Here is a 26,363-nt window from a genome sequence, read left to right as displayed (position 1 = left end):
GACTACTGGAAAGGAGTGTGCAACAAGTGCCTGGATTTTTCCCTGTTCCCATCCATCTTCAAAAAGGGCCGCCTGGTACTTGTACCTAAGCCTGGTTCCGCACTAACAACGTCATCCCGGCCTATCACGCTGACCTCGAACTGGAAAAACTAATCGCACAGAGGCTGACGTTTTACTTGGAGCAAGGAGAGGCGCTTCATCCGATGCAATTCGGCTTCAGGGCAGGAAGATCAGCAGACGACGCCCTTCGCCACCTGATGACTTCGATCGAGGCAAACCGCAGGGAGAATCTCCTTACGGCAGTCATCTCGCTGGACATCAAGGGAGCCTTTAATAACGTACGCCACGAGAAAGTCATCAGCGCCATCCGCAGCCTTGATGTCCCAGCCCCATTTAGTGCGCTCCTAGAGGATATCCTGCCGGACAGAGAGGTCACCCTGTCTACGGACATGGGCGAGGTATCACGCACTTTAGTGAGTGGCTGCCCGCAAGGTTCATGCACCGGTCCGGCCTTCTGGAACCTCGCATTCGATCCTCTTCTTCACTCATCGTTCCCCCTTCCCCCTGGCACAAAGGCGTTCCTTCAAGCCTATGCCGACGACCTGTTGCTAGTCCTAGCCGCTCGCCAACCGGAGAATGTCACGTCACTGAGACGCATCGTTCTCCCTACGATCTCCAGATGGCTCCAGGAAAACGACCTTCAGGTGGAACCATCCAAATCACTGGTCCTGTGGCCAAACAAGCGCCTGAAGAAGCCCTCGTTCAAACTGAACAACGTCAGGCTAAAGCATACCTCATCAATTAAGGTTCTAGGGATAATTATTGATAAGAACTTTAACTTCCTCTCGCACGTGTCGTACTTGCAGAAGAAGACGGCAAAGATGCTCAAAGACTTCAGGCGCCTCTCAGGCTCGAATTGGGGCTACGGCAAGGAGTTTCGGAATACCCTCTATCGTCAGATAATTGTCAGGCAAGTGGCCTACGGTGCATCCATATGGTATTCCGACCCCGGCGTCAGGCTCTCAAGGGCGGTTCAGGCTCTTCAGCGCCCGCACCTCCTGTTCATCACTCGAGCATACAGGTCCACGTCGAACAAGGTACTCCAGCTGGCCACCCACAACCCTCCTCTGGGCCTCGTTCTGCAAGCGGAGAATCGCCAGGTTCGGCTGCTTAGGTTCAGGGAAGACGTCACGTTTTTTAACACGAGATTCCTGGCCGACAGGTTTGAACGCCCGGTCCCCAGCGTTCCCCAGCACCCGTCAAAGGAGCTGCCCACGGACCAAATTGCTCTTTTCCAGGCGCCATTCAACGAACAACAGTGGCAGATCTTCACAGATGGCTCCAAGAACTCCGACGGCGTGGCCTCTGCATTCGTGGCATTCCGCAACCATGTCCGAGTACAAGACTGGAGCTCCCGACTCAACAATTTCAACTCGATCTTCCAAGCCGAGATTTTTGCCATTCTCCAAGCGGTCCGCTTCGCTTCATCATGCTCTGAACCTTCTATGATCTTCACTGACAGCCTCTCTTCCCTCCACGCCATATCAAACACGTTCAACCGAACCCAACTGGTGAACGACACTCGCAATACCCTCCTCCTGCACCCACGCATACGCCTTTCATGGATTAAAGCCCACCAAGGATTTAAAGGCAACGAGGAGGCCGACACCCTAGCAAAAAGCGCCACGACAGCCACTTCTGCCATCACTCTCCCGCTGCCAGCTTCGCACGCGAAGTCGCATTTTGCTACGCTGGTCCTCCGCAGGTGGCAACTCATATGGAATGCGGAGGAGACTTCCACCAACGTTAACCTCATTGTCCCAACGGTCTCACGTGGTCGGGAGGTGTGGTCAAGGACGAAAATCATCTTTTACACGGAACATGGTCCCTTCCCGACGTACTTGAAGAGGTTTAAGGCCTCGACTAACCACTTCTGCGCCTGCGGGAGAATCGGCGATCTCCATCACTACGTTTCCATATGTACCCTTACGGAATCGTACCACTCCTTCTTCTTGGGAGACTGGAGCGTGCACCAATATGCATGGAAACGACGTATGGTACGCAGCCCCTTCAACTACAACAAAATTGCTGCACTAATTAACTTCTTGGAAGCTTTTTCGCACCTTCTACGTCAAGATACCATGTCTGACCCCCCGTCTAGCGACCCTGACAGCGGAAATACGGATGATCTTGACCCGCCAGTTACCAGATCACGCTCCACCGGTCAACATTTTATGCTGGTGTAATCCGAAACCCCTCAACGAGATGCGATACGACCAACTCACCCACTCACCACACCCAGGGCTTGTGTAAGCTCCCTGATGTCCACGCCGTAACTATAGGATCACATGTGTATTATCGTGTGTATATAGTGTGTATTATAGGATCTCCTGGACATTTTGTATATTTGTATACTGTTCTTTCTTGCACTTTTTTTTTTTCACTTTTTTTTTTTCATCATTTTGGAAATCTGCACAGCACGGGCACTCTGCTTCGCTCAATCTTTTTTTTTTCTTTCCCTGTAACTGTCGTAGAGGGACGGTGCGGTGTCCCCCCTTGGTAAAACTTGGCTCTCCAGCTTCCTGGATGGGAGCGCTCTCTAGCAACGGCTAGATGGGGGCCATCACTCTCTGGCAGACGGCCAACAGAGATGCTCCCCGGCGCAGACGGCCCGGGTGGGAGCCTAGGTCTGGACACCAAGCTCCCTCGAAAGCGGACGCGCTGCTCTGTCACCTTTCCTTTTCTCACATATATCTATCCAAGAATCTTGGACTCGTGATGGGATAGTATTGTCTTCCACGGTTGTGTCCATTCTGTATGGCTCTCGCAGTCAGATTTTCTTTTACTCAATAAACGGTCTCCGGCGCGTCTCCAATACGTTAGAGGTTCTCACGAATATTAACGTGGAGGCGCGTCTGGTCTTTCGGTCTTTCGGTTAAGCATTTCAAGCACATTTTGGAGGGACGCAACTTCATAATTTTCAGTGATCATCGTCCTCTCACGTATCCCTTCAAACAACGTAATGATAAATGTTCTCCCCGGCAACTTAGACATCTTGAATATATTAGTCAGTTTTCGACAGATTTACGATATTTGCCTGGGGATAGTAACGTCATAGCTGATGATTTCTCAAGAATTTGTGAAATCCACACTTCTTGTGCAATCGATTATGCAGAATTGGCACGGGCGCAGGCAGATGATGATGAATTGCATACCTTGCTTCAAAGTGAAACTGGGCTTCAGCTAAAACGCCTCGATATCTCCGGTGTTAATATCTACTGCGATGTGTCTACTGACGATATACGCCCGTATGTACCAGTTTCAATGCGACGTCTAGCGTTCGACTCTGTGCATAATCTGTCCCATCCTGGGACTAAAGCCACTCTAGGTATGGTACGCAAACGATTTATTTGGAAATCGATTGCGAGAGACTGCAAAGATTGGTGTCGTACTTGCATCGCTTGCCAGAAGTCCAAGGTTATCAAACATACAAAGTCTCCTTTAGGCTCTTTCCGGGTTCCTGATTCTAGCTTTGCATACGTTCATCTGGACATTGTCGGACCCTTGCCTCCCTCTAAAGGATACACGTATCTCTTGACATGCGTTGATCGGTACACACGGTGGCCCGAAGCGGTACCAATGTCCAACCAAACCGCTGAAACTACAGCTGAGACATTCTTTTCTACCTGGGTGTGTCGGTTTGGCGTTCCTGAAAAGTTGACCACAGATCAAGGGCGTCAGTTTGAGAGTGATCTATTTCGCTCTCTTGCACGGCTGTGCGGCATCGAAAAATCCCGCACCACTGCCTACAATCCAAAGTGTAACGGTCAGGTTGAGAGATTCCACCGCGATCTCAAAGCCTCTCTGACGTGTGTCCTCAAAGGTAACGAGCACTGGACAGAGGTTCTACCTACAGTCCTGTTGGGGTTACGTTCCAGCATCAAAGAGGACCTCCAAGTATCAACCGCTGAGTTGGTATACGGCACAGCCCTACGCCTTCCTGGTGAACTCTTCCGGCACTCGGATGAGATGAGCGAGACGTCCTACCTCGATATGACTTCTTGAAGAGACTGAGAGACCATTTCTCCCGTGTGATCAATATTTTCAGTAATATCCAAATTCTTTGAGGTTAGATATCCAACTCCCCCTTTGAATTTTTTTTTTTTTTTTTTTTAGTATTGTTTAAGCATAAAAGTTCTTTAAGATGTCTTAATATTAGAGACATTGGTGACAATGCACATGTATGGTTTTTTGGCGGAAAAAATAATTTATTTATTTATTTACAATAACCCCAGAAGGCATGAAATGCACTTATACTGTAAGAAAAAAATAATAATAATAGTCAGTACGGGAAGCACTTCGCATACGGAGTCAGGTCGAAATCCCCAATAGTGGAAGCGAATCTTGCGTAGGAGGCACATACAAGTTCTGATGGAAGACTGTTCCATATTCTTGCCACACGGCATCTATATCCGTGGAAAAATGTGTGTTAATAAATGCCAGGAGCTTGGGTAATAAGAAAGATTTTTTAGAAACTATGATAGTTGTGGAGGGCCTGGATCTTATAGCCATTACAGAATCTTGAGCAAACGATGGGGATGAATCTTTCTTGCACATCTCAGGATACAATTCTTTTTTGAGAAATAGTTCTGATAGGAAAGGGGGTGGGGTGTTGATATACGTGAAATCCTGTTTGAAGGCTAGAGAGTGTAACGTGCAGAGAAGTGATATTGAAACCATATGGGTTGAACTTGAGAACAAAAGACGTCATAAGCTTATTGTTGGGGTTTGTTACAATCCACCGAATAGGGATCAAAACTACACTGCCAAAATGCATGATGAAATTTCCTACATGTGTAAGCGAAAGAGGGTTCTCATACTAGGGGATTTCAATTACCCGGGTATTGATTGGGAGAACCTTTCATCTGGAAATCAGTATGAAAGAGACTTTCTTAAGTTGGTGCTCGAAAATTTTTTGTATCAGCATGTATCAGAAGGCACAAGGGGTACTGCTATTTTGGATTTAGTTCTTACTAGTTCTGAGGATCTAGTTGAACATGTTTCGGTGGGGGAAAAGTTTTCTTCCAGTGATCATCGTATCGTCAGATTTCACTGTAACTTTTCCTCGGGTAAGGTTGATAACAAAAGACTGGTTCCTTGTTTTCGGAGAACTAACTCTGATGTTTTGAGAAGAAGGTTAGCGGAAGTTTTCAAAGACCGGTTGGAATCAGTAGGGGTGGTAAGTCAATGGGAAGAATTTAGTACGAAGCTGTCCTCTGTTTTGCACGACGTCATACCCTTTGTTCGAAAAAAGCGTGTTTGTACATCACACCCTCTATGGTTCACGGATAGCGGGCGGAACCTTTATCTTGAAAAAAAAGAGCATTCAGAGAGTATAAAAGTGGACGAGGTGACCTATCAAAGAAGACTGTTGAAGAAAGCGATAAGGGATAGTAAAAAGGAAGTTGAATCTAGGTTGGCAGATAACATTGGCTCTGACCCAAAATCATTTTTTCGATACGTCAATAATGGATGTAAGGGGACAGTTGGCCCCCTCTCGATAGGAGGCTCTAAGGTAGATAGCAATGTAGGCATGTGTAGTGCTTTCAATGACTTTTTCGCGTCGGTTTTTAATGGAGATAATGATGTTCGATATACGGGTGTTGCATGGGGTAATAAAACCCTCAACGATATTCAAGTAGAAGACGTGGAGGTCCTAAATCTTCTAAGAAATGTATGTGCAAGCAAAGCACCAGGACCAGATGATATCTATCCCAGGGTTCTCAGGGAAGGTGCTAATGAATTGTTGGGGCCAGTCGCACAGATATACAGGAGTAGTGTTGCTGAGGGTATCGTCCCGAGAGATTGGAAACTGGCTAACGTTGTTCCGATATTTAAGAAGGGTAGTAGAGAAGTGGTGTCTAATTATCGTCCAGTGAGTTTGACGAGCTCCCTCTCGAAAATTTTGGAAATTATCATCAAAAGGCAGTTTGTGAAGTGGATAGACGAGAATAATGTATTGTCGGATAATCAGCATGGGTTCAGGAAGGAGAAGTCATGTGTAACTAACCTACTTTGCTTCTATGATTACGTGACTAAGGCTTTGGGTAAGAGCAAAAATGTCGACGTTTACCTTGATTTCCAGAAGGCATTCGATCGGGTCCAACATGGCAAACTCTTGAAGCGTTTACACGAGATTGGAATAGGGGGCAACTTGCTGAATTGGATAGAATCGTGGTTAAGAGATAGGTCGCAACGAGTTATGGTGAACGGGGAATTCTCTGGTTGGACAGACGTCACAAGTGGAGTTCCTCAGGGAAGTGTCCTTGGCCCCATACTTTTTTCACTTTTTATCGACATACTCGATCAGGGTATCGATGGAATTACTAGCAAATTCGCAGATGATGTGAAGTTAATGGGGGTAATCGGGAATGAAAGCGATAGGGAGTTGCTCCAGACCAACTTAAACGAGATTGCAGCATGGGCAAATGAATGGAGCATGCCGTTTAGCGTAGATAAGTGCATGGTCGCTCATTTTGGTTCGAACAACCCACGGTTCTCTTACGAGTTGAATGGTGTCACTATCCCGGATGCAACTAGAGTCACCGATTTGGGAATTCTCATTGACGAGCGACTTAAGTTTTCTGAACATTGTTCAGCGGTTGTCAAAAAAGCGAATAGAATGCTTGGTCTCATTTTCAAAAAGGTCTCTTCGCGTTCTCCTAAAGTCATTCTTCCGCTTTTTCGAGGCTTAGTTCGTCCTGGACTGGAGTATGCTGTAAGGTTTTGGAGACCATACCTACAGAGGGACATAGACTTGGTTGAAAAGCTACGCGTGTGCTTATTGGCACACAGGGCTTGAGTTATGAAGAGAGACTTCATTTTTTGAATATGTTTACATTGGATGAACGCAGGTGTCGAGGAGATATGATCGAAGTGTTCAAAATTTTCAATGGGATGGATAGGATGGACCATAAACGTTTAGTACACCGCCAATCGACTGCTTTTACAAGGGGACACCAGTATCGATTGGTGAGGGACAATGCAAGGTTATGGTGTCGCAGGGAATTTTTCTCTAATAGGGTTGTTAATAAATGGAATAGCTTACCCCCGGAGGTAGTAAATTGTAACACAATTGACACGTTTAAAAAAAAATACGATAAACATGTTTGGGTAAATCGAGAAGCTATCCATTCTTAGAATAAGACAACCATAAGTATTCTTTATGGGCATTGTGTATAATATTTTATCATGTGTGTATATTGTTTATAATTTGTTATTGTTAATTGCATTTTTAATTGGGTTGCTGTATTTTTGAAACATATGACATCCATATTTTTATGGGCATCTTTTTATCAGCCACCTCGTTGGGCATTTTGCCTGTTGTGGCGTTGTATTTGTATTTGTATTTGAAAAAGTAATCCCTTCTAGCCGTTGGTATTCTTATTTGGAAGCGATGCGTACGTAGGTTAACACGCCTGTCCATGATCTCAAAGAAAGGCTCTCTCGATGGTAGATAAACAATTTGGTAGACTAGTTTGTAGCACATCTTCAGATCTGCAGCGATTCTACGCCATTCCAGTGAGTGTAAACCCAGAAATTGAAAACTCTGGCAATAAGATAGACCGCTCATGCCAGGTATTCGTTAAGTAAACGACCTCTGTGGCTTTTCGAGGAGCTGTATGTCCTTGATTTTGTAAGGGCTCCATACTTGCGAACAGAACTCCAGAGTCGGAGTTGGTATGTCTAATTTTCTCTGTTTAAAGTAAAAATTGTTTCATAATTAAGTTGGAAAATCAACTTCCTTCGTGGAGAGACTGTGTTTGAATTTGTACAATGTCAGGCTTGTGAAATAGTTAAGTGTCTCTAAATGGTGTTTTTGTAATTACGGTATCTATAAGAGAAAAGTAATTAAAATTGAATGTGTTCTTTACTTATAATAACTGTGTGTGACTATTAGGATGAGTCCGTGGATCCAGTTGTTGTATGAAGACATGGATATCCTTCACAACGCTTTGCTTTTGCACACCGAAGTTAGGTGGTTGTCCCAAGGTCAAGTCCTAATGTTGCTGTTCGAACTTTGGCACGAGGTAGCCTTTTTTTGGGGAAGTGTTTGAAACACTTCACGATTTATTGTCACAAGCTGAGCTAAATTTAACAGTCGGCCACTTGGGAGGATTGAAATCCTTGCTTGAAAAATATTTTTCAGAACCGGAAATGGGTGATCGGTGGACATCTAATCCTTTTCAAAAAAGAGTATTTTGAACCGTTTTGATTGTTGATTCCAGAAGAGGAGAAATTGCTGGAGCTCGCATCAGATACCCCTCTGAAGATCCTCTTCAATAACGGAATGGCGAACCTAGTCAGTTTTTGGGCTTACCGCGGTGAGAATACGTTGAACTTTCTAGAAAAGCCATATGTCTTTGTTGTCGTCTGTTAGCACGGAGCTTGTTGAACAGGCGTTTTCTTCGTATACTTACATTAAAAATACTCGTAAATATAAGAAGCAAATTGAACGCAGCTCCAGATTTGAGTTTGTATTTATCCTCTTTTGAGCTTAATTTTTCCAAACTTTGTAATTCAATACAGTCCCAAACGTCACATTAATTTTTTTCCCAATCTTTGTGTTAATAATTTGTTTCTTCCTTGAAAAATAAAAAACCGAAATAATGAATTTATTTTATTTAATTCAACATGCACCTTTTTTTGAAGTTTTTCGAAAACTGTTATGGGTGAAACAGATTGGGGGGGGGGTGCCTGGAAGGAGTGGGGGTACGCGGAAAGTAACCGAGCCAGCTGGGGATACGCGGACTGAAAAAGGTTGGGAACCGCTGTTTTAGCCTAACGAACCGCGCCGTGATGAACTGCGAGCGGTGGAAATTCAAATGAACCGTTTCGTGTTGAAACGCCTGAAATTTTTCGGCTATGACCATCGAGCTTATATTACTCGATAGATATGACTCGTAAACCGCTTCGCTTTTTTCGCCATGTTTCCTGCTCCTTATTGGCTACATGGAGGAACGAATAACGAATCGTGACGAATCACGAGCGGCGGAAATTTAAGTGAACCGTTTCCAGTTAAAAGGCCTGCTGAAATGAACCGTGAGCCGCTTCGCTCGCCACTACACTTCTTCAGAACTTACAAACAACTAGTCTTTTTCCAAGTCCCCACCCTCCATTCTGAGAACGCGTGGGCCACCTTTTCTGCTTTTTCTCCCTTTTTTACAAAAGGTTTTATAACCCCCTTTCGCTTGTTTATTTTTTACGTTTACTTTTTTTTCCCCTCTTTCTCCATATATATTTTATTTCCCAAACAGGGAATGTGGGATGACCCTCATGCATAAAGTCCTGTATAATTAAGAAGGAGAAGAACACGTGATAACATGATAGACCATGATATGTCACGTTGTACATAAAAAAAAATATATTCAAGTGTCAAAGATTACGAATTTCTCTTATTGATTGGTGATTGCCGTTGAACAGGTAAAATATTTAAAGTTCGGGTTTCCTCCTAGTTCGATTTAATTTATTTGAACCAAGTTGCGGTAGGGATTTGAGTGGATTGTTGTTTCGAGTTTACCACGTGCAGAGTACGCTTCCGGTTTCACTATGAAGCTATTTCAAAAAGTTAATTTGAGAAATTGCAACATGCATGAATTTGGTCTGTTGTTTGATTCTAATAATGAAGCCGGGTTTTCCTAGGGAGCAATATACAGGGTGATTATGAAAAAACTCTCCCGACATATGGGCCCCTAACCAGGGGCGTCGGAACTGTTTCGAACCTGTGGGTGCCCGTCTTGAGATTCATATAGGAAATTTCGATTTTTGAATCAATTCTGTGGGTGCTCGAACCCGCTCTACAAACTTTCGTGGGTGCTCGAGCACCCCCGGCTCCGACGCCACTGCCCCTAACTATCATACCATTCACAGAAACTGAATGAAATTTTGGCATAAGGTATTTTGATGTATGCGCTCAAGAATGATGTGGAAAACAACAGTGTCACTCTAACAGTTACGGTTACAGTGAGAAAATTTCGAAAATATCAAATGGCAACACTAAGTTTTTTGTATTGGAATGTGATCACCATTGTGAAAAACCCTAAATAGCGTTCGAACGGCAACTGCGGCATGAAAATCACCGGCGGTAGATACGCTAAAAGTGAGGACAACCAATAAGGACAGAGAAGCGGCATAAAATAAAGCATTTTATTGTGTTTCACAAATTTTCCACATGACTTTGTGGAGGACTAATCAGGCTGGGATCTCAGCCGAAGAAACCGTGTGACGAATGAAACGAACATTAATGCTCTGGTGCACGGCAAAGTCCTTTTTACCTTTTCCTTGCCTAGCTCCGGGGATTTTCGTGCTACAGGTGCCATTCCAACGCTATTTAGTGTTTTTCAGTATGGAGATCGTATTCCAATACAAAAAACTTGGTGTTGCATTTGATATTTTCTCACTGTAATCGTAACTGTTAGAGTGAGACTGTTGTTTTCCATATCATTCTTGAGCGCATACCTCAAAATACCTTATGCCAAAATTTCATTCAGTTTCTGTGAATTGTATGATAGTTAGGGGCCCATATGTCGGGATAGTTTTTTTATAATCACCTTGCATTCCGCTCTGCGTGAACCGAATAGGACCATTTCGCATAGCCGGAAAGCAGGGGCGTAGCCAGAAATTTCGTTCGGGGGGGGGGGGGACCAAAGTGACAGAACAATGGATTTGGCCATCTTTTTCCCTTTTTTCGGTCATTTTCTCACATTTCGGGGGGGGGGGGAAACCCGGCGTTACGTCATCTGCATGTTCACTCATTTTTGACATTTTGAGCAATGAAAAAAGATACCGAAATTAAGAAAAAATAACACACAAGTGAAGAGAAGGTCTGTAAAATGCACGACGCATTTGACTCCAGAAGCAATCGGCCAGTCACGCCCGACTTACAACACTGTAGAGTGGACAGCATGTCACGCTGGGTGATTAACGTTGCACACGGTGCAGAAAACCTGCTCCTTTGAAAATCCATCTTAAGAATAGACAAATGCAAATTAGATACATGAACAAGGCTGCAACTAGTCAAGCAAAAATTTTTCCCCCCCACTGTGTAATGTTGAAGTAGCAGTGCAGAGACACCTGACCTGCCTGCTCTCATCTAGTTGCTGCCTTGGGTATGAAATCATTGTGGAGATGTACTTTAAAGTCGGGGGGGGGGGCAATAATGTTAATTCGTATGTATGCATAAGAGGTAATAGCTGTCTTTGAACCATAGGTAGAGATAGACCTGGAAGTCTGGGGGGGGGGGCATGGTCATTATTGCTGGGGGCGCAATGATGATGATGATAATTTATATATGCATATATACATTAGATCAGTCGACTCCACCTTTGACGCTGGAGGGGAGGGGGCAATATCCTTCTTCGCCCCTGTATCTCCGCCCATGCTTTGAACATATACAGCTCGTTGCGGTCATTTGGCTCTGCCTTTGATGCTGGAGGCCCCCACCCACGCATAAGTTAAACTGGCAAAATCCATCTGAAACTAGGTTATGTTCATTAACAAAAATAATTAGGCAGTTATAATTTCCAGCTCTCAAGGAAAGTAAAAAATCAGAACTCACTAAAATCAATCGAAAGTAGTTATGTAGGCTCATTGGGTTGGTTTTTTTTTTGAAGGACAAACTTAATTCATTCCATTCAATTCTGTTCTTGAGAAGGATGATTGCATCCCCCTCTCTGGATCCGCTTCTGCCCAGGGGTCCAGATCAATCTTATTTATAGAATTTTTTTCATTATAAATTTAGTTTAGACTAAATTCAATAAGTAGAAAGGATCTCCCTCTTGGATGGGGAAGCGTGATAAGATGGTGGTGGGGGGGGGGGTCATCAGGGCCTGGCTTAGGAATTTTGTGGCCCTCCAAAAAAATGTTATGCAGTCGCTCCCAAACTTAAACTGAAGGGAAAATTGTTCAGGAACAACTCATTTTATTACATTTATTTTTTCATTATTCCAGGAACGCTTTGATAGTTGAGATCGTAATCAAACACTATATATTGAAAGGAAATTTTGTTTTAATCAATTTGACAAAATTTATAAATGACTAATAATTAGCATGGTCTACATGCTTACACTTACTTCATCATTGCTTGAATCATATTGGACATACTTTTAAAGTGTTTTGTCATCTTTATCAAAGATAAATTACAATTCGATAACTTGATCATTTTTTGAATCTATTATTGTTGTTTCTGCACAACTAATGGAATAAAAGGAATCAAGTACTGGGATTCACGAAAATAAAAGTGCATTCTGTTTAACGTTCCTACTTGGAAAGTTCTCACTGAGAAGGACTTATTTTCATAATTCTAACTTTTACAAACACTTGAAATTTCCTGTTTAAAGCGTTTTCCCACCTACAATGTTTTTGACAAGTTTTTGAAAAAAACGCTTTAAGTGGGATTCATATACGAGCACTCCGATCTTATTATTTGTTTAAAACCAAGATTTTCTGGCCACAAATAATATTCAAGATTGTGATATTAATATTTGAATATTCAAACTTTAAATTCAAAAAGATTCCCTTGTATAGGTTGTCTAATATTAGCAACGCTAGCTGCAATCAGTTTCACCTCAGATATAATTTATTTAATAGTTGGCAAACAAATTTTCTTATCAGAGAATGAACTATCGGGGCTGCAAGCAACATCCTAGCCTACATCATAAATTTTCAGACCTTTGTGCTCTTATGTTTTTATGCAGCAACTCTGACTCTCTGTTCATGAAACAAAATATCGGAACAGCTTTGGTATAAGGGACAGGTTGGCGATTTGCGGCGCCAAACATGTCAGACGACCCCATCAAAAGTCACCAAGGCCGTTAGACACATTCGGGTGGCAGAAAAAAAAAATCTAAATGAACGAAAAGAAAATGAACTGATTTTTTTTCCAACAGTTTTTCAAAGAACAATGCAGCCAATTGGCTGCTTTCAAGCGCTAGGAACACGAAAAAACAACAACCAGCGCCACCACCTGGCAGAATTCAGAACAGCTGTAGAATAGGGTAGAACATTCTGGAACAACAACAACCCAACAGAACAACAACGAACCAGAGCACGCCAACGACGGCAACTTATCGCCGGAAAAAGTCGCCAATTTGGCGTGTCCCAAAGCTGTTCCGCCTCGCCTATATTTTTCTTCAGTTTCTAAAAATTCAGTTCAGTTCTAAAAATTGTCAAAATTTAGAATTCATACATTGTATATCAGTCTTCTGGAATATATGAGAGAATGTGTATATATTGTTTATAATTTTTGTTAATTGTATTTTTAATTGGGTTGCTATATTTTTGAAATATATGACATCCATATTTTTATGGGCATCTTTTTCTCAGCCACCTCGTTGGGTATTTTGCCTGTTGTGGCGTTGTATTTGTATTTGTATAATGGTTCTCAGATGGTGGTGTTTGGAAATTTGAAGTTTTCAAGACTCCTTAGCAGGGCTGTAACTATGCTGGGGCAACTGGGCCGTGACTGGTCTGTCGGGGCAACTGGGGAACTGTCCCAGGGCCCCGAGCCGAATGGGGGGACGCCAGAAAAATACTTTTTTGCTCAATTGAAACCCTTTCAAGAAGGGCTCCAAGGAAAAGTCTGCGGAAAAGCACACTACCGCCTTCCTCCCTAGAGAAACATGACAGTTCCCAGGAAGGTATGCAATTAACACTTGGAAGGACAGTTGATGTTGCCTCACTCCAGGACAGTCGTCATCTAGAGATGTCCATGCCACAGGCTACTATGGCTAATGGAAGCACCAACGGATGAAACAACACATTTCACACACTATTGGTACCTTCAGACCAGATGGTACCCGAATAACTCAATAAAGGAAAAAATTTATAAATTTCAGACAAAAAAATTTTGACGGATGATACTGAAATATCTGAAAATAATTGCCTTTTATTGTATCTATCAAAAATGGGTTAATTATGAACTCAATTTGTGGCGCCTGTTTATTTAGAAAATTTGGCCTGAATTGAAATAAATAAAATGCTATATTATTCATGAAAGCATAAGTGTTATGATTAGAGATGCGAGGTGAGAATATTCTCAGAGAACGAGGATGTTCTGAGAATATTCTCTCGGATGTAAAAATTGGAGAATAATCAAATATTCATTTTTCTTTTAAATAATGAAATTATTTTTACTAATTTTGTTTATATTATGAAACAAGTCAGTTTTCATTTTGCCTGAAATATTTAAAACAGTCATTTTTGGCATGATCATCCCCCACAATGACGACTTTTAGTTCATGAATATTCTCAGAATATTCTGTCGCTCATGGTGAGAGGTTTTAAAAGTTTGGTTACGAAGATTTTAGAAATCTTTAGATTAAAATTAAAAAATGATTTTAAAATTAGATAAATTTTCAGAAATGAGTTAAAAGCAAAAAATTAAACCAAAGTTGATTGGCAAAAGAAATTATACTTGTAAACGCCTAAATTCTAAAAAGATACAGAACCGTTTTCTTCAATGTACATACACTTAACTTCTGTATCACTCGTATTTCTTTAAAAGTGGCATTTAATTTTCAGCCATGTTGGTTTCATTTTCTTGCTTTTAAACTTCAATATTCTGGGATACAAACTTCAGTAATCCCATCTTCTTGACGGGGACAGAGAATATTCTCTCAAAGGACTACTGTTATAAATTACTAGAGAATATTCTTATCGAAAATAATAACTAGAGCCCGGATTATATGCACTAAAAAAAGGGCAAAATATGCAGTAAAAATATGCAAATATGCACTAAAAATATGCAAATATGCCTTAAAAAACGTTGAAATATGCACTAAAAAAACTGAAATATGATATTGAAAATGGAAAAATACGCAGTAAAATTGGCTGCATTGATTGTACCTACAATTTAAAAGAATAACCATGTAATAAAAAATCCAAAACACATATTTAAAAAAGAAAAAATATGCTAATTCCGCGCGCAAAAAAAATTATTTTTCGAAAACCCCCATATGATTTACTACATGTCATTAAGAAATAATTAAAAATATTCTTATACAAAAATATTAACTTACTTCGTCAAGTAGCATAATTCCTGTTGCAATATATAACGATATGCTTTTCAATGTTTTGCATAGTCATGCTCTGTCTCTTATCCTGCAGTAGAATCTTATACGCAGAAAATGTCCTTTCTATGTCCACAGAGCTTACGGGGCAATATTTATAAAATTTGGCTTTCGATTCTTGAATTTCAGATGGTAATTGGACATCTTCCCCATTCAAATAACTGTTAATTGTTTGTAATGTACGAAAACCACAGTTTTTCTCCAACGCCATCTCCAATTTTTCTTTTATGGACTCTCCCATAGAATTTGGAATGTCTAAAATGCATTCTTGAGCTTTCCTTACAACCTGTATGGCTTCATTTAATGAAAGACCTCGGGTTTCCAATTTAATTATGCTGCTCCGCAACCAAAACAAATGTGTTTGAATTAGACTCAGATCTCTTCTCAGCATTTCACTGGAAAAAAAACGCTTTCGCGGCAATTATGGCAGACGAATCATTATCGAAAGAGTCAACCACACTTTTCACATCATCAAAATTTTCAGAATAAAATAATGCTGCTTCCACCCACGTTCCTCATCTAGTCAAAATAGGCTCAGGTGGCAGGGGGATGTTTGGACATGCTTCTTTGTACACTTTTGATCGCAATAGAGTTTTCACAAATATTTTTTTCACGGATGAAATGACTTTGTTCACGGACACATTCAGCTCTCTAACTTTTTCTGTAATGCGATGCAACCCATGAGCTAAGCAAGTCACGTGTACAAGGTTAGGGTAAAACACTTTGAGTGCTTTTCCAGCTTTCACCATGTACGGGACAGCATTACTGATAAAAGCAAGGATGTTTTCACAGGAGGAATCACTTTTCGGCCATAAAATGCGCAAAGAATCATTTATAAATCTGGCGATTCCAGAATGATCCACTTTTTCAAGAGCCTTGCATGCGAGCAAATGTGGTCGAGATGGCCCTTTAAAATCCATTTTTCCACATATCAAATGCGCCACATAGCGACCACAAGCATCAGTGGTTTCATCTACACTTATCCAAATATGGTTGTTTTTCAAATCACTACGAATTTCCTGGACCACTTGATCATACACAATCTCCAAATAATTTTTCCGAACGGTTGATTCATCTGGGACATTCTGATTTTTACAGTACTTTTTTAGAAAATTTCTAAAATTTACATTGTTTAGTTTGTAGAAAGGAATGTTGCTTCCTACCAGAGCATTGCATAAATCCATTGAAAATTCGTTTTTCCCTTCACACTGCGAAGTTGAAACGGTGGTCAACAGTGCCTGCATAGAATGTTGTTCACTCTTTCCTTTCCTAGCAGTATGTCCACTCGTTTTCACGTGCTGGTCAACTTGGAATTTCTTTTCGCAAGCAATATTTTTTTCACATAGCCTGCAATATATTATTTGTCCATCTGTCATCAAATCTTTAGGATTTTCGGAAATCCATTTTCTTAACACATCGCTTCTGCATCCTTTCGTTTTAGGCATTTCCAAGTGCGGTCACTAACGAGAAAAAATCGAAGAAAATCTCTGAAGAAGAAAACACGACTTGCTTACGCCAGTAGAGTAAAGAAAAATAGAAGTGGACGAATATATATATATATGTTTACCTTGCATTTAAAATCCTACTAAAAATAAGTGAATGGTTTCATGGCTTCAACCTAGGGCTTATGTAGTTAAGAAATGGGAGTGGTGATATAGAGTCTGCCACCAGAAAAATGTCGCCAGTTTTTTTTTGTGTTTTTTCATTTGTACTGTTAAAATATTTTTAGAATAGCAATAGAATGGCACAAATATTCTTTCTTTTCCTTTTCCGAGAAACATCAAAATGAAATGAAAATAAGAAAGAAACCCGCTTCTTTATGGTGAGATGAAATATGCCTCTTCATGAAAGTTTGAACAATTATCCTGCGTCTATTGTCCTCTGCCGCCTAACATGTATATGCTAAACGTCGGCTTTTTTTCCGCGTTCGCCAGAGATGCCAAAGCCTCCTGAACACTTCTAGGAAGCTTTGGAGATGCCAGAGTTCCTCACAGGTACAGAGCCTGGGCGTCTTTCTCGGGTCCAGTCAATACCTCCTATAGATACGTATCTCCTCGTGTAGGTATTGGTATATATGAGGTATTGGTCGAGTCAGCGTTTTCTTAACGAGTGAAAAAAAAAAGAATTCATCTATGAAATTTACTTAAATCACCCCCTGAAGTCAAAACGACCGTTTCGGAACATATGGTCACTGTTCACTTTGAACCTTTGACAAGTAATGGATTGCTCTTTACAGACAAGAGAGATCGACACCCCGAAAAGCTAAAAAATATAAATAGTTAAAATGGTAATTTTCTTTTCCGCTTCTTCTCTTATCCTCACTTTGTTGCGGTATGACATATACCCTTCTCGAGAGATCAGTGTTCTTTGCAAGTCCGAAAAAAAATATATACACTTCTGGCCACCCAAATTGCAACACCAAGAAAGACAAGAAATATCGCAACAATATTTATTTTGTAGATAACATGTTGACCAAGCATCAAATGATTAAATTTATAGACTTCTGTGAAGTGTGGTTCCTGCCAAAATAAGTAGCCAGAGTAGCCGCCATTGTTGGAGATCACCGCTGCCACACGCCTCTGCATTGATTCAAAGAGACTTTGGATGTGTTCTTGGGGTACAGCAGACCAAGCAGCTTCCACGCGTTGCCAAAGTTGATCAGGTGTGGCAGCTGGGGATGTAATCTGGGTCAATCGTTGAGCAACCATGGACCACATGTTTTCTATCGGCGAAAGATCCGGAGAGCGAGCTGGCCAGGGAAGCAATTCAATCTGGCGATTGACAAAGAAGGTAAGGAAGGACAACTGGCTCCAACACCTCGGTGTAGCGCTGGCTTTTTAAAGTACCGGCAATGCGTACTAGAGGAGTGCGAGAGTGATATCCAATACCGCCCTATACCATAATACCCGGTGCAGGACCAGTGTGGCGGTGCGTTCAGCATCCTCTCTCCACGGTGTCTCCAGACTCAAATCCGACCATCGTGGTGTTGCAGACAGAAGCGTGACTCGTCAGTAAAAACAATTTTATTCCATTGTGCCGTCCACATCCTTCTTTCATCACACCATTGGCGGCGGACACGTCTGTGGTTCTGCGTCAAGGGTAGACGAAGCAATGGACCTCTTGCGGACAGACCACTCTGCTGTAAACGGCGTCGAATGGTACGCGCAGACACTGGATGATGCGGTACAGACTGAATGTGCTGTGCTATGGTTCGTGATGTGGCTGAGCGATCCGTCACTGCCATATGCACCATACGCCTGTCATCACGTGAAGTGGTGCACTGAGGTGGATGCGATCGAACACGTCGGTCCGTCGTACCCTCCTGCATCCAACGATCATATATCCGCATTACAGTTGTTTGGTTTCGTCCAACACGACTACCGATTTCCCTGAAAGATAATCCACAATCTCGGTAGGCCACTATCCTTACTCTGTCGAACTCGGATACTTGATCAAAAGATGATCGTTGTTTTCTACGAGGCATAATTGATCGTTTTTTTTAAAAAACCACAAGAAAAACACAATTGCCGTACTTCAAATCGTCGAAATCTCCAAGCCTTAAATAGCGCTTTGAAGTGGCGCCACAGGCGCGCGTGATGTGCGTCTGCGCTGAAATTCTAATCATTTGCATATCTCACCTCCGCTAATGCATGGTGTAAATTTCATATTATTTGCATGCTTCCTTCAGGGTGTTGCATTTACGGTGGCCAGCAGTGTAGTTTTATGCATTTATATGCTTTAACGACAAAAAATGCTAAAATATGCAATTGCATATGCTCATATGCATTTGCATATAATCTGGGCTCTAATAATAACTAATCTCAAGTTATAGAGATTATTTGTAATAACATGTATTATAACTAATATTCTTGAGAATACGTTCTCTGGAACAGGATTGCTATTATAAATAACTGAAGAATATTCTCTGGAAGGACTATTATAAATGACTTGAGAATAATTCTTATTATTTTCGATTAGAATATTCCCCAGTAATTTATAAAGTATTCCCTCCAGAGAATATTCTCAAAAGTAATATAACTATATTATAACAGGAGAATATTCTCAAGTAGTAGGCCTATAATAGTAGTCCGTCCAGAGAATATTCCTTCTCAAGAATTTTACATCTCTAAAATTATTAGAGAATATTCTTATCAAAGGTAATGAGAATTATTCTCAAGTTATTTATAGAGATTTATTATAATACATGTATATATTGATTTTCTGTGTGTGTGTATGTTCTCTATCAAATCTACAACTTTAGATCGATTGTCACCAAATTTTGCCTATATACCAAATGGGACCAGACTTGAACGATGGGCAATTTAAAATTTCATCAGAGCAGCGCAAATCCCGAAATGGGCAAAAAAACTGTCGTTCAATAATGGTTTCTCTGCCTCAACAATTATTTTCGGAACGTTTACTTTGGTTACCGTGGTTCCGTAGCAGTGCATTTCAGATGTGTATGGGTTATTCCCAAAAAAAGTGTACAAACTGTTTTGGAGACTTTGTAATTTTTTTTACAAAATTTCAGAGCACTCTGGTGATAATTTAAATTTTTTTTCTAGTTCTTCAGTTAATTCTCTGTCATGCAGTGTTTCTTAATTTGTTTCAGATGGTATATAATTTTTTTTAAAAATCATTGTTTGTAGCAAAACGTCAAAATCTGACTGTCCCAGCTTCAAAAAAATGTTAAACAAAGAGACTTGGTGCAAACCTGGAATTTTTTTTTAGAAAACTTGGAATCACATTTTATATATGTGCCATAGATTAATAAAACTGACAATAAAAATTTTTCTCAATTTATTTCTTATGAAAACTATTTTTTTTGTTTATGTCCCGAAGTTTTTCCCATTTTAAAATGTCCACTCTGTTACGGTTATTTAGGAAATATATTTTTATACCAGATTAAATCTGATAACACTTTTGAGCTCATTGAAAGGTTTACTTTAAATGCGTGATCAACAATTTTGGATTTGACTTTTGCAAAATGACTTAATATTCACGTTATGTCTTTAGTACACAATTTTTCTCTGTCAGATGTCCACTCTTGTTATGTCATTATCATAAATAATTAGGATTTTTTTTCATCAATATCAGCATCTAGTCATAGCACATGGAGATATGCTTCAAAATATAATAAAAGTTTTCACAAGTCATTTAAATTTATAATGAAAAAAAAATAATTTAGGCTAATTTGTCCACTCTGTTACGTGTCCACTGTTACGTCTTCCAAAAACTCAACCAACGCAACAGAATGGAAACTATATGTGTGATTTAAAGTAAAGTATTCTTAGTTAAGAGGTTTTGAAGTTTTAAGTTAAATTTAATAAGTTATCTATTCAATTTAAACCCTTTACAACATTCTCCCCATCTCATATTTTTTCAGTTAAATACGAAAATTAAATAGTAAAGATCGTCAAAATCACTGCCAGGCACAGATCCAGGGAGATTTGACATAAGGGGCATTTTAGTATGAATAAAGGTTGTTATATGACAATATGGCAATACATTCTGTATTTTAAAGGGACCACAATTATTTCCCTATAAAATTATTTAAATTATTTTTGTTTCCTGGCTCTATCCCCCCACCCCAAGTCTCACTGGATATACTCGGGATCACTAATGTGAGAGACATAAACGTGAGATTTATACCAACATCAAATTGCCATTCAATTTCAACAAAAAATTTTGTTGGAAAAGAAAGTTGGAAATAGGTAAACACATGCTTATATATGTTTGCAGCACAATAATTTGAAATATAAATTGATTGCACTATATAAACTGAGATTAATCCAAACAACATCTGAAATCATAGTTGATGATATCACGTGTAGCAGAGAGTCTAAATCTTGTATGTATGGCAAATGTTTGAATTGCCATGACAAGATGGTATCCATGAATGCAATTTCTAAATCGCTGGATGAGAATAGCACTGTACAGTGTGTAGAATGGCATCGCAAACAAGAAAAAGTGGAAAAGAATAGTAAAATGAGACGTTACAAAAATAACAAAAGAGCAGAGATTGTGGAACCTAACAGACTTAATCAAGGTTTTTCAAAAAGAAATTAAATTGTTCAAGAAATACATTTTTAATATTCAACACCAATATAGGGCTTACCAAATGTGTTTTAGAAACATACAAAAACATGAAGCTGTTCTTCATGTGTATTTCAGTGAAAATTATAATTGCAAATTATCTGAAGGAGTGTAAAGTCATCATTTCGGTGGGTCAAGAAATCAAATATGTCTTCATACCTGTGTGCTGTATGTTGCGGAATGTGAGAAGTCAATTTCGTCATGCTCAGTGTCACCAAATTTTGAGCATGGATCATCTATTTGGGCTCGTGTGGAACCGATTTTGAAAGCGATGAAAGAAGAATATGAAATAAATGTGGTTCACTTTTTTTTCTGATGGATCTTGTACTCAGTACAAACAAAAGAAAAATTTTTACTTATTGGACAAATAGGTCTCAAAATATTTCAAGTGGTTTACTTGGAATTTTCTTGAAGCAAACCATGGAAAAGGAGCGGTTGATGGTGATAGTGATATATTGAAAAGGACAGCTGATAGCATGTGGGAATGGCATCAGATACTACTCAGTTTTTCACAATTCTCAAAGATGCCACCAATATAAAATTGTATGAAATCAAAAATGAAGAAATAAAAGGTATAAAAAAAATTATCCTAAATGATATACCTGTGCTGAAAGGCACTATGGCAGGCCACCAAATAGTAGCAACTGGCAATGGATTGTTGCAATACAGAGATGTTTCTTGCTTTTGTGAATGAAATGTTAATCTCTGTGAATGCTACGAAAAGTGAACTTACTCTTGCCAAAGAAGTATAAAACTGGAAGTTCCATAACCGATTTCAGAGTTTGAATCTCTGGAAAATGACACACAAGAAAATAGTGAAAACTATGCTATCGATTCCAAAGAAAATAAATAGCAATGAAGAAATGTCAACTGGTCTAATTAAAGCATGTGTTCGTATGCTCATGAAATTTGATTCTGGTGGTGTATATAAATCTACATACCGATATGTTGTTGTAGCCCAAAATGACATCGAAGATGATGGTGGAGGTCAAAGTTATATGTGCTTCAAAACTATGAATGATGCTAGGAAGTTGTTCAGAGCTGATGACAAAGATATCTCTTACATCCACTTTGACCAGAGCCAAAATTGAAACCACGAGGGGGGGGGGGTAAGTGTGTGTGTTTTGAATTTCCTCATAGCGTGGATGTTTTTCAGATGTCATAGAGGAGTCTCTGGGATACCTTTCATATTGTCTATATAATTGTTGAAAAAATAAGTGTGTTTAGAATAATTGTGATTGCTTACTCCAAGTTAAACAGTTCTGTCCACTCTGTTACAGGAAGCATTTTTGCAGTTCACAGGTAAAAAAATTAAAAAACACTTCAAACTAAGATGTTAAATTATAAGTTATCAACCCATTGTCTGCCAGAAATAAAAAAAAATAATTTTAAGTAGTTGAAAAAAAATGTAAAAAATAAACTTTTCTATGTGCTATTGTGAAAAAGTCATGAAAAACTATCAAAACGACAGAAAAAAAAGTCGAATTTTTTTTAAAACTATTTTTTTTCAGCCCATTTGTAAGAAATAAGCTGATTTAATTATTTTAATGAGTAAAAACAGCAGAAATAATATTTTTTTAAAGCGATATTTGTTTTTGTAACAGAGTGGACAAAATCCATCATTTTCAGTCATAAAACCCAAAAAATAAGATATTATTACAAAATAAAGGTGAAAAATATTTATGAAATATTAAACTTCAAGTCATTGGCTATAATTTGAGATTAGTTTTGTTTTGAAAATTCAACTTTGAATTTTTCATCTCAAAAATGTGGAATGTACACTTTTTTTGGAATGACCCGTATATGCCTTTACAATGGTTTGTCGCTTCTTCAATGTGTATAATGTTTATGCCTTTATAATGGTTTGCCATCTTTTCAATCCTCTCAGTAATGAGAGCTTTTTGAATAGACACCATCATCAGCATCCCTTTGATGGTAAGGCAAAGGATGATCCCTAAAGAAATCAGTGTTAAAATTGCTGATTTTACTGTAGAAATGCAGAAATTTATTGGAGTTTTCTGACAAAATTTTAAAAATTGTATTGAATTCTCAATTTTTGAAATATTAAGTTCACTTAGGATACGAAGCCCAGAAAATTAAATATGAAGTAATTAGCCGGACCTACTTTTGAGTTGGATATGACATTGACTTCAACTGTTTATCATTAATGTCAATGATTGTTTATCATTTACAATTAATGTCTCTGTATTGTCTTTTAATATTCACCTGCATAAATTCATATAGTTTAGGATGTTTTAAAATTAGATATGGGCCCGTAAAGTACATCAAAGAAATTCCACAGCTTTAATTAAGTATTTTTTGAAGCCGAAACAGGCAGATGCATAACTTGAAGTTCGGGGGTGGGGGGGGAATCTAAATACATACCACACCCCCTAAAAAGGAAAAAAATATTAATTTCTATGTTTCTTTTAATCTAGATTTGTTTCTTTCATGAGTCGCTCGAGAAGTCCTCATATTGGTTACCTTAGACACGGTTTGCATGTCCCTTTAAGAACGTGATCCAAAAAGCTTCATTGAAGAAAACCTGGGCAGCGCCGGGTATTATAGCTAGTTACATATATTCTTGAGAATGACTCTCTGGAAGGACTTCTATAACTGGAGAATATTCTCTGAAAGGACTATTATTAATAATGTAAGAATAATTATAAGTTGTTAATAATATTTAAGTTTCGATAATATTTCCCAGTAGTTTATAAAAGTAGTCCTTCCAGAGAATATTTTCGAACATCAAAGTTGGCAAGTTTTTGCTGCAGTGGAAAAAACCGCCGTAAAATCAGCCCCGGCAAAAACAGTTGCCGCCACATTTTTGCCAGTGGCAAAAATTCATAGAATTAAAAAATTAGATTTATCTGTTTCAAACTTTATGAATAATTATAAAGCCTTATACTTATCAATTTCCATAACAAATCTGGATGATGCATATTTTACTTGGATATGTTTTCATATTTTTGGTCGCTCAATATTCATTTTTGTACCATGTGATTTTATAGGTTTAACATGTTTTTTAAGTTTTTAAATTGGAAATAATATTTTGTAATTGAAAAACCAAGCTTGGTATGTCTTGATTAAAAAGAATAATTTTTGCTTTGTTTTTTTCCACTTTTTTGCCACTGCCCGGCAGAAAGGGATTATTGCCGGCAGAAACCCAACCCTGTCATCAAGGATATTATGTATAACTATATTATAAGCTAGCCGTTACTCGCTGCTTCACTCGCGGGAATTTGATAATTCAAAAATTCTTTTGTGAGACCCCTTTATGGAGTGAATTTTGAAAAATCCCTTCTTAGCGAGTATTTGCATCATAAAATGAAGATACTGACCAAATTTCAAATTTATAGTTTCATTGGTTTCGGCGTGGTGATGATGAATCAGTCAGTCAGGATATGTCATTATATATATATTGTTACGATTTATAGCCTAGATCAGTGGTTCTCAACCTTTTTTTGTCCATGGCCCCCTTTCAACCATTTCTCATTCCTGTGGCCCCCTTGCGAACATTAATAATTTTCTACTCCCCCTTCCTTTCTCCCCCCCCCCCTGTTTTCCCATTAGAAGATAGTTATTCAAAAATTGTCTGAAGTATAAATATTTTTGAATTTAATTCGATTAATTTTTAATTTATGAAAATAACGAAAAAGCAAAATAAACATAATAGAATACAGTAAAAATAGAATAAATCCCTTGGGGTCACAAAGGGTCTGTATCATCGTAATGTTACTTTTTGTGAAGTTTATTGTTTTGTGTTTTTCTCAGTTTGATTTGTATGTTTTATGTGTTGTGTCACACAGTCCAATTAAAAAAAAAAATTTAATCAATGTAAACTCTGCGCTTGAAGACGGCACAATGTCATCAAGTTACTGTACTGGATGAAATTTTTATTATTTCCAAATTAGTTTTTTTTGTGTAAAAGATTATGGTTTCATTGAGAAATGTCAGTTGTAGCATCCAAAATACGTATTCTTATAATGATAAAAATCGCAAAAAGTGGTAGCAAGCAGTTTTATTAATTTTATTCTCTTCGTGCGGATAAATGTAGTAATGAGGGAGTAGCCACACAAATGAATCACAATTGAAAAGTTCAACCTTCCAACAATAATACATGTATCAAGGATATAGGTTCATGTTGTAGCCCTACTATAAATTTAAAAAAGAAACTAAAATGCGTGTGAAAATGTTTTTAAATATTTGTTTGAACCATTCACATTCCAGAGAAATCATGTACGCAGTGACAAAACTGTTCGTGTGAACATAATAATGATTCATTATCAGGATTTCAAGCCCATCGGAAAATATAAATAATCAGATTTTCAAATACGAAAATTATCAGTTTGTTGACTTCAATTTCGATACGGTGAAAATCTGATATTTCATTGGATGACAAGCTACCTTCAAGTGGCTTTTTGGTTCATAATGTGACCGCTGTCTCTCAGGCAAACGAAGCAACGTGCGTGTTTGCTTAAACACAACACAATATTTCACATAACACAGTACGTACTATATTTCATATACAGGGCGCATAGGTAACGGAGCATATGTCATTTTACTGGCGAACCATTGGTCTTAGAGGCATACTTTCAGTTGGAAAAAGTATCTGAATAATGTGTAGTACTCAGATATTTGATTCATATTGCCAGGGGTTACAGAGTTATTAAAATAAAAATGTTAACTTTTTATGTGGATACCCTGGGCCCCAAAACCCAACTGGAAAGTTGGTTCCTGGTCTCCGACTAAAAATTCAACGTGTCTAACTTCAAATTTTCACTGAGATATTCCAAGAAAGTTGGAAAAAAACAGCATTAAATGAGGGGAAACCATTTTACCCGCATTGAATGCTGTTTTTTCCCAAATTTCCTCAATTTTCGAATTCACATATCTCGGTGAATATTGCACTTAGAAACATGAAATTAATTTAGTTGGCATCGGGAAAGACAGAGCAACAACTTCTTAATTGGGTTCTTTGGCACACGGGGACGGTATAAAGAGTTGTTTTTTATTTAATTTTATAGCTATACAACCCCTCACAACATGAATGACATATCTGAGTTGGACACGTGATTTGGATACTTTTTCTAGTTGGGTATGTCTCTAAGATTAATGGCTCACCAGTAAAGTGCCATA

General features: G+C 39.0%; 3 protein-coding genes across 3 annotated transcripts in view; all 3 read left to right on the top strand.

Annotated features, from left to right (window-relative positions):
- Positions 1-26,363, top strand: part of Polr1A (RNA polymerase I subunit RpI1) — a 553,279-nt gene that overhangs the window by 14,962 nt on the left and 511,954 nt on the right. The gene's annotated exons all lie outside the window — the stretch shown is intronic.
- Positions 204-2,246, top strand: LOC149069391 (uncharacterized). Its single transcript, XM_089250026.1, has one exon. The coding sequence runs from the start codon at positions 204-206 to the stop codon at positions 2,244-2,246; it is 2,043 nt and encodes a 680-aa protein (XP_089106152.1).
- LOC149069390 (uncharacterized) lies at positions 3,640-4,065 on the top strand. Its single transcript, XM_089250025.1, has one exon. It carries the CDS (start codon positions 3,640-3,642, stop codon positions 4,063-4,065), a length of 426 nt encoding a protein of 141 aa, XP_089106151.1.

Source organism: Pholcus phalangioides, unplaced genomic scaffold (assembly GCF_987345545.1).
Source record: "Pholcus phalangioides strain wild (caught in Gottingen) unplaced genomic scaffold, Ppha-v1.0 ptg000022l_1, whole genome shotgun sequence".
NCBI lineage: Eukaryota > Metazoa > Arthropoda > Arachnida > Araneae > Pholcidae > Pholcus > Pholcus phalangioides.
Note: the sequence above shows the minus strand (reverse complement) of the source record. Positions and strands in the feature narration are given on the sequence as shown.

Bases quoted from the DNA above. Each gene is read 5' to 3' on its own strand.
- LOC149069391 (XM_089250026.1), top strand. From the start codon at position 204: ATGCAATTCGGCTTCAGGGCAGGAAGATCAGCAGACGACGCCCTTCGC.
- LOC149069390 (XM_089250025.1), top strand. From the start codon at position 3,640: ATGTCCAACCAAACCGCTGAAACTACAGCTGAGACATTCTTTTCTACC.